The sequence below is a fragment of the Vombatus ursinus genome, unplaced genomic scaffold (genome assembly GCF_900497805.2).
Source record: "Vombatus ursinus unplaced genomic scaffold, bare-nosed wombat genome assembly UNPS02008996.1, whole genome shotgun sequence".
In the NCBI taxonomy this organism is placed as follows: domain Eukaryota; kingdom Metazoa; phylum Chordata; class Mammalia; order Diprotodontia; family Vombatidae; genus Vombatus; species Vombatus ursinus.
Window position 1 is genome coordinate 9,295,328 of NW_020948774.1, and position 8,952 is coordinate 9,304,279.

Sequence of the window (8,952 nt, forward strand, 5' to 3'; positions counted from 1 at the left end):
TTGCTAGCATTTACTGATTTCTGAGGTGTAAATGCTCAAGCTGAAAATTTAACAACTCCTCATGAAAGATTCAATACACCCCAGCTACAATCCTTTACCATAGCCAAAATTGAATGTGTATCTTTTATCGTGTATGTCTTATTGTTTGTTTCATATTACTTGCCCCTGGTGCCAAAATGGCTCATTGCAACTGTGGCTGCCCCATAATAGGTACCCATTGATTTGACTTGACAGTCTGAACCACAGCAAAGTTTAGGGACTCTAAGACTGAAGGAACCCCAAGAAACAAACCTCTGATGTCACAGCAGTAAACCCACCAAAAGGTTCTGCTCATTCAATCGGGGATGTTTACAGTGTTAGATATGCAGAATCTGTTTTTAGAAAGAATATATTCCTGAATACAACTTCAATACTATTGATGTAAAGCAAATTCCTGACTCTGCATGTAGATTCATCTATTCAGAAACTGCCAAATAAGCAGATAAAGGAGGGAAAATGTGAAACTGGTCTTTATTAGTCAGTGACTGTCAAATGAATAGTATAGACCATCTTTTATGAGAGGCTTCCAAGGATTCCCAAAATATTTCATTCAACGCACGAAATGCCAAATTCAGCTAAATTTACTATCAATACTCTCTTGTCGAAAATCAGTAGTTCAACTTGCCAGGTAGAATTATTTCTAGGCTGTGAGAAGGGGTTTTCTGAAATTTTTTGCTGGGAAAGCAAAAATTTTTAGCTTTGACACTGCTAGGAATTAGGAAGGAAGCATCTGGGTTTTCCTGATACAGTGGAAGTGTTCTAGAATTGGAGTCAGATGATCTGGGATGGACTTTGTGATCTGACACTAACTAGGTCACCTCTGAGTTTCACTTAGACAAGCAAAGACTTACCAGTATTAACACCTACAAAATGAAGATCATTTTCTTCCCTACCTCACAAAGTCATTGTACAGATGAGAGGAAATAACATCTGAGACCACTGTGAAAAGTAATAAATAAATGTAAGTTAGTTTTAATTATGGCAGAAAAATACTAAACAGCTCCTAGCTAAATACAGAGGGGGCACCTAATAAGGTTGGATTCAGTGAAATAGGTTGAAAGAAAAACAGCTTGAGGCTCTCTGACAGAACTAGGCAAAAAAGAAAAAAAAAGCGTGTTCATTGCATGTAGTAACATTCCCATTTATTCTGCAAAAGTCAGGGATACTTCACACTTGTTGCTAAGCTAAGGGCTTTTCTGTAGAGAGTACAGAGAATAAGCATGAAATTGATGATTGCTGCTTTAATGTCCACTAGAGTGGGCAGCTGGGAAACTGACAAAAGATGGGCCAGTTTGGCCTGCAGGAATCAAAGAGATGAGATGGCACGCTGACCTTGCTCCTGAAAAGTAGGGTTTTCAACAGGCATCAAAAACCTAAACCAAAGTGAGTTGTTTGAGGACATAAGATGGAAAAAAAATTGTATCGATATTGGAGTGTTCAATGACAATCATCTACACAGTTTTAATCATTACAAACAGCACCTTTTTTGAGCATAGATTTGGACAGATGTGGAATCCATGCGATGTTTTCTATAAAAGAGACACACAATATATCACACTATACACAAGAAACATAATTTGACCTAGTGTCCAACTAAATGTGGAGTTTAATTAAACTTCTACACTGCCTGCAAGGCACCGTAGTAGATGCAAATATTAAGAGAGACATAGGAGTTATAAACATTAATAAGGCTTGGTACCTGCACATTAGGAGCTTATAATCTAGTAAAGAAGGTAAGATATACATACACACAGTGTGGTTAAATGTACAGAAAAGGAAAAAAGCAAATACTAAAAGAGCTCAGAGAAGGTTCTGGGGATTAAGTAATCCTTTGTAATGATTTAGCTCAGATTTGCCTCAAGAAAACTGCATAGGTAGTCTTAATTTATAACACCAATATGGATTGGTTTTGTATGAAAAAAAGTTGGGGGAATATAGCACTGTGAAGATGGAATATTTGTTTTGGGTCAGTTAGTTTCCCCAAATTGGACCACCTGTATGTAAACAAATAAGGTACTAAAAACCAATTCCTAACAAGCCAGCAACTTCCCCAGTGCAGGCTGCTGCTACCAGTGAGCTGTCATTCTCAAATTAGCAAAATTCTTCAGAAATAAAACTCTGGGAGTCTAGAATAATGCTACACCATAGTGACAGTGAGCAGATTCATTAGTTTCACATCTTCCCAAAGCAAAGTTCAGGCCAGATTGAATTAAAGAAAGTCTTGTCAGAAGCTACCTTGATCAGGTCAGTCTTCTGACAACCAAATTTCAACATGAATAATTCCCTGAAAGGTATAAGCTCCATGGGCTCCTACCAAAGTTTTCAGAAACGGGATTTGGCACTGGTTTTCATAAGATAAGACAGATACATCATCACCTTGTGCCACAGTCTAAATCTCAGGGAGGGAAACTATGAGGATGAGGACACCTCAAATTCTGTTAATTTCTTTATAACTTAATGCTTTCCATATTACAATAAAAGAAATAATACTATAGGGCATTTGACATCATTTGAACTTGTCTAACTAAATGTGTACCATAAGGAAATAATTCATTCATTCACCAAATATCAAACATCAATATAAGTATACTGTGGGAGATACAATAACATATACATGTCATATACATGTCAAAATACAAACAACTGGCTTCAAAATGTAGTATAAACATGTTTATAAAAAGGGACCCCACTAGCAGTTTATGCAACCCCCTACCCCCACATACCCAAACTACCAAAATTTTCTTAGTTATTTGTTCAAAGTAAATTCTCAGTGTCAATGTGAAACTGTACTAAATCAGTAGACATATTCTATTTTTCTCAATGTTTTTGTATAACATTTGGCAGGTTTTAGTGGGAATTCTGTAATATTAGGATCCTAGACTAAAAGAGGCCTCAGAGGTCAATTTAGACAATATCCTCATTTTACAAAAAAGGTAATTAAAGCTCAGAAAGATTAACCAACCTGTCCATAGTCACATAAGCAGTATCACACAAGTGTCTTTGCTAAGATATGGCTCAAATCCTGATCCTTTGATGTTTGCATCTCATTTATTCATTAATTGGTAATGGGGATAATGATACCTGATATTAGTCAACTATTGGACAGTAGTTAATGATGATGGTAGCTGACTTTTGTATAGTGCTTTAAGTTTTGCAAAACATCTTACATATATTATCTCCTTTCATTGTGTATCCCCTTTTGCAAATCTTAAAGAATTTAACGTTCACAGCACTCCTGGGATGTGTTTTTCAGATCTGAATGATCTGATGAAAGTCATCAAACGGTGTTGCAAGACAAGAGCACAGAATTTGGACTCAGAAAACCTAGATTTGATTCCTAGTTCTGCTAGTTACCATTTATGTGGCCTTCTGCATGTCGATTTATCTCTCTGGGCCTCAGTTTCCTGCTCTGTTAGTTGAATGCTGAATTGGGCATTTTCTAAGGTCCCTTCCTACTCGAAACCCTACCTTCTTAAGGGGGTGACAAGATTATGATCTAACTTTCAAAATAATTTTATCCCATTCCCTCCCTATGTCCATGGCCATAAACCAGTGAGTAATGTGGATGAAATAGAAGACTTGGATCCCAAAGTATCACTGAAACAGAAACAGGGGAACTCTACTTAGTTGGAGTTAACAGTGGTCATTAATGTCAAAAGTAACTTGGTGTCCACTTAGCACCCCAAGAGCAAGTCACTTCCCCACTCGAGTCTAGGCTGGTTCTTTCTTTGGGAGGGAGGAGAGGATGGGTTGAAAGGCAGGGTCTGGGTTCGGGACATGGCTGGTTGTGATTAGATAATGCCTGCTGGATGAGCTCCAGATGCGAAGCTATTGCTGCTGATGCTTGTGACGCCCCAGCACCAAACAAGCCTGTAACTCACAACCTGGCCCTATAATACCCACTCAGGGGCACTGGGAATTTTGAGGTCCCTTCCTTGTTCCCTGGCAGGCTGTGCACTCCTCTTCACTATGTGGTTGGTCTGTCCCACATATCCCAGAAAATCCTACCCCAAATCTCCAAAAGTCTGTTCCTTGGAAGGGTTCTGACTGGAGAAAACCCAAACCGGACTCAAGGAAGCTGGCCGGGTCCCGAACTCAGAATTTTAAGTTTTCAGTTCATTCAGTGGGAAGGTTAGCCCAAAAAAACAGGAAGGAAGAGGGATAGAACAAAACAGTAGGAGAAAAGAGGAAGAAGGGGACTGTGTGTGTAGAAAAGAAGCGAAGTGGGAGTGAGGACGAAGCTCGAAGGCTGCGCACCATTCCCAAGACACAGAAAAGCGCTGCAGGGGGTTTGGAGAGGAGCGGGCTGCATTCCGTTCCCTCACCCCACTTAGCTCCAGTTTCCCACCCCCTACTTCGGTCCCCTAATGCAAAGCTCTAAGTTGGTCAGGCAGGAACTGACCAAGGAAGGCATTGCGCCCGAACACACCCCCAGCAGTGCCTCTCCTGGCTACTGGCACATCCTTACACTGGCACTCAACGGTGGTGGCGTGGTTGGTGCTCTGCCATCCTCGAAGCTGGCTTTGGATTTGGGTGGAGATAGGGAGATTGGTTCCCAGTCCCCCTAGATAGGGCCCTTTCATCCCACCCCCACCCAGCCCCGCAACCTTACCTCTAGCAACTGCACATAGCTTGCGGGGAACCAGCCACGGAGTCCGTCCTCTTTCTGCCCTTCCCACCAGCCCCCGTCCGGGACTTGCAGCACCGTGAGCACCTCTCCGGCGTCGAAGCGCAGCCCCTGGCGGTGCCGCTCCCCAGTGAAGGGGTACAATGTCTGGCAACGAGAGCCGGACATGGCCCTGCTGCCTGGGGCTCACAGTGCAGCCTGCATCTCTCCCCAGCCCCGAGCAGTGAGCCGCAGGGCACGGCAGCCGAAGCCCTAGGCGAGGGGCTTGCTTTGGAGCCTCCAGCAGTTAGGGGCTCTGAGAACGCCTGGGTCTACGGCTCCACAGGTTCCCTCTGCCTCACGGTCCCGCCTGCAGATGCTGTCCGTCTCCGGCTCGGTGCCTAGCTGGGCGTTGGGTCTGTGTTCTAAGACCGGGAAGGGAAGGGAGGGAAGAAGAGGAGGTGGAGAAGAGAACAGGACTCCGGCGTGGAGCTGGAGCTGGAGCTGGAGCTGGGTGGCCGCACTCGGTGACGCCCCTGGGCTGCCTCTGAGCTCACAGCTTCGAGCTCCCGGCTTCGCTCGGGAGGGGGCGGGGCCGAATAGTAGGAGCCAGAGCTGCTTCGGGGCTTGGGCTGCTTAAAGAACTTCCCAGGGACCTGGAACCCAGGCTAGAGAGCACAGCGGACGTAGCCGGGGCTTCCCTACCACGCGGAAATACGCAGCTCTCCCGAGAGGTGTGTCCCAAAACTGCTTGGGACAGCAGGGGCTGCTCTTTGAGGCCCTGCGGAGGATCATCAGTCTGAGGAGGAACCTGGGGAGAAGGGGGACTGAGCACACCCAGATAGCGGGCAGGGCACACAGATTAGACGGTGGAGGGGAGGGGGATGAATCTGGGGTGTGTTGGCTAAACCATGACAGTGAGACATTGTCCAATTTGGGGGAATTAGTTGGCCCCCGTTGGAGGTACTCTCCCCTCCAGTTAATTTTTTTTAAGGGTCTCATACTAGTCTCTAAGGTCTCATTAATGCAAAATCCCCACGTACACGAAGTGGATTGAACACTTAGATGGAAGCGATAGGCACACCCACTACACGATATGGGACTGCGCCTACCCTAGGCACAGTATCTGGTGTAACGGGAGGAAAATGCTGGATTTGGAATCAGAGGATCTGGACTAAAATCACATCTTTGCCACCTGTGTGATCCTGTGAAAGCCACTTAACTTCTTCAGACTCCGTTTCCTCATCTGTAAAATGAAAGTGTTGGACTAAATCACTTCTAAGGTCTAGCACTAAATATCAGATTCCAAGATTTAGTATAATACAAAAAGCAGATCATAAATCTAAAGCCTGAAACAGGCAGGCAGGTTAAGAGATTTGCACAAGGTGGCAATGGTAGGTAAGTGGCAGGAACAAGATTTCATCCCACATCCTTTGACACCAGAGTCATTGCTTGTTCCACCATGGAAGAGTCAGGGAGAGGAAAATTGAAGAACTAAAGTTAAGAATGCATGAGGAAGTCTTAGCTTAGAAATGAGGGGGCAGGTTCTAGGCCTTTATATGCCCTTATTACTAACTGTGTGACATTGAACCATTACCCCTCTGGAGCTCTGGTCCCCTTCTTTGAAAAGAGGGGGTTGGAATGTAAATGGAAAAAAAAATAAAAAAGAAACTAAATATTATGTAATTGTAATGAACTCGTTTGACTGGAGAGAAGAGGGGGGAAAACCTCTCTCCTTTTCAGAGATGGAAGGTGGGGAGATTTAAAACATTGTGTATACTGTCAAACTCAATAGTGTTGAGTAAGTTTTGCTGAAGTATTTTTTTTTCTCTTTATGTTTTATTCTTATTTTAAGATTGTTCCACCTCCTTTTACATTCACAAAACTGAAAGCCTTAAGGGTAATGGAAATGTGAAGTTGAGGCCTTTTCAAATGTTAGTAAAGCACTCTCCAAATTGGAGTCTGAGGCTTGAATAACTCAATTGCACATGAAGACTCGGAGGGATTCAAAGAGAAGAGGCTTCTACTAATCCTAGCCTAAGGGTTATTGAGCAAATTAGTACTCTAGATGAATGGCTGTTGCCTCAGATTGAGACCTGGGAAAGACCTTAGTCTAAAAATCCCAAGGTCTTCCACTGCACCCAGGGCCATTCCCAGTCATCTTGACCTACGTCTTGCCACTGGACTCCAATGACTCTGGAGGAGGCAGTGAGGCTGATGACTCAGCACAGCCCTGCCTCATTTAAATCCAATTTGCTTGCAAGTCAAAATGTCAACCTGCTGATGTCATTGGTCCTCTTCTAGAATGAAGAACAAACAATAACTAACTAAAAAGAGTACTGTAACACTCCAGCTGAAGACAGTACTATACAGTCAAGCTTGTGACTTAAGGCAGTGGAAGACTGAGGTTGCTTACTGATGATCAAACACAGGGGTCCAGCAAATCAATCCATCCAGCTAAACCCTGAGAATCCAATGTCTCAGCCCAGGTTGGCAGCAGCTGTATAGTGGCTAGCAGCATCCAAGTGCAGAGAGGAGCAAGCTCAGCGGCACATCCTAGCAGTGCATTGACTTGTCTAGCCAAGGCACCACACATTATAAAGAGCAAACCCACTTGTCCAGTAAGGATTTCATGTCCTTCAAAGTACCAATCCAACTACTCCCTAATCACTGGATCACTGATACCATGCCCCACAATGAACACGGTAACCTTCTGAAAAAAAAGAAAGGAAATCAGGGATTTTCAAGCCCAAAATTTTAAGTTGTCTTGGCCACATAATGTTTCCTACATATATTGCTCACTACCTTTCTCCTTTAAATTGGTGCCCACTTTTCCCCACACAGACTCTGTATGTATTTGTGGGAGACAATGCCCCCAGATTTTGGGGGGAAATTGCTTTATAACCATTGTTCTTGCAAAGCCACTTGAATAAATATCTTCATTAAAGGACTGAGTATAGTGACTGATTATTTTAGGTATTTTGGAGGCAATCATAATCAAGTGACTTGCCCTAGTAAATGACTGAGGCAAGATTTGAGCTCAGGTCCCATGGACTCCTGGGCTGGTGCTCTATCTGCTGCACCACCTAGCTGCCCCTCTGGCTGATTGTTAGTGAAAGCATACTACTACAGGTAAGGAGGATAGGGTTCCCTAGAACTCTAGGGGTAGTAATATCCATTTGTCTAGGGACCTACCTAGTTGGGGGAGTGAGCTTGCAGTCACAAGGGTTGGCTCCCTGGGTTGCTGGTTGGGGAGCAAATTATTCTGAAGAAATGGTTACGTAAAAACAAATGACTAATAAAAATTAAAAACAGATATGAGGGAATTGAACTAGATGGTCTCTAAGATCTCTTGCAGCTACGAAATGTAGTGATTCTATAAAATAGAAGAAAGGAAAGGCAAAAAGAATGGACACTTCATGAAAACTGCAGAGTTAAGTCATCACTTGGGGAGGGTGATCTAAGTAGAAGCAAACCTGGGGTGCCACTCTGAACTAGGCTGGAATATAAACTGAGAGAGAAAAGCAATTTGAAGGGTCGAAGGGTCCTAGGACTAGGAGCCTGAATAAAGACTGGCTTAAACCAAAGGCAGAAGGAGCGACAACCAAGAAGGTGGGTTCTAAAAGGACACAATCTTGTTGTCTCTATTTCTTTATTTCAGCTTTTATTTAACTGGAAAGAAAAATGAACCTTTGAAGTAGGAGTCAAAAAACCTAGCTTGATGTATGACTTTAAGCAAGCTGCTTTAACTTTCTTAGCCTCAGTTTCTTCTCTTAAAAAATGAGGGGAGGGGCAATAATATTTACACAATCTACTTCATAGGGCTACTATGAGGATCAAATGAGAATATGTCATAGAATCATAGATTTAGAGCTATACAAGTGTTTTGTAATAGGATATAAAAGTAAGCTCTCCTGTAAGCTATTAGCAAGTTCATCATTTACAAACAAATGTTCTATGGATCTCTACCCATGCTTGCTAGTCAAAGATCAGAAGCAAGCATTTGATTAAAAATGAAAACAGATGACATTGAAAAGAGGCATAGTAACAGAAATACAACTTTGAAAGAAATAAAAGAGCTCAATTCTTTCCTTTAAACCTAAGAGAATGCTAACAATGCATGTCTTTTTTATACCTTCCTAAAATTTCTACTCCGTCCAGAGAAAGATTTAAATATTTTGAGGTGTTAAGCTATTTCAATTGAAGACTATAACATTCTTCCATGTGATGATCTCATACACACATACACACACACACACACACACACACACACACACACACACATACACACACACACACACAGAGGT

The 8,952-nt window shown here is 42.9% G+C and overlaps 1 protein-coding gene across 1 annotated transcript in view; it reads right to left on the bottom strand.

Moving 5' to 3' along the window:
- GAS7 (growth arrest specific 7) overlaps nt 1–5,203 on the bottom strand; it is a 282,466-nt gene extending 277,263 nt beyond the window's left edge. The window contains exon 1 of the mRNA XM_027850132.1: nt 4,652–5,203. Coding sequence (XP_027705933.1) covers nt 4,652–4,834 — 183 coding nt within the window. The 5' untranslated portion in view covers nt 4,835–5,203. The remainder of the gene's footprint in view (nt 1–4,651) is intronic.
- Between the last annotated feature and the right edge of the window lie 3,749 nt (nt 5,204–8,952).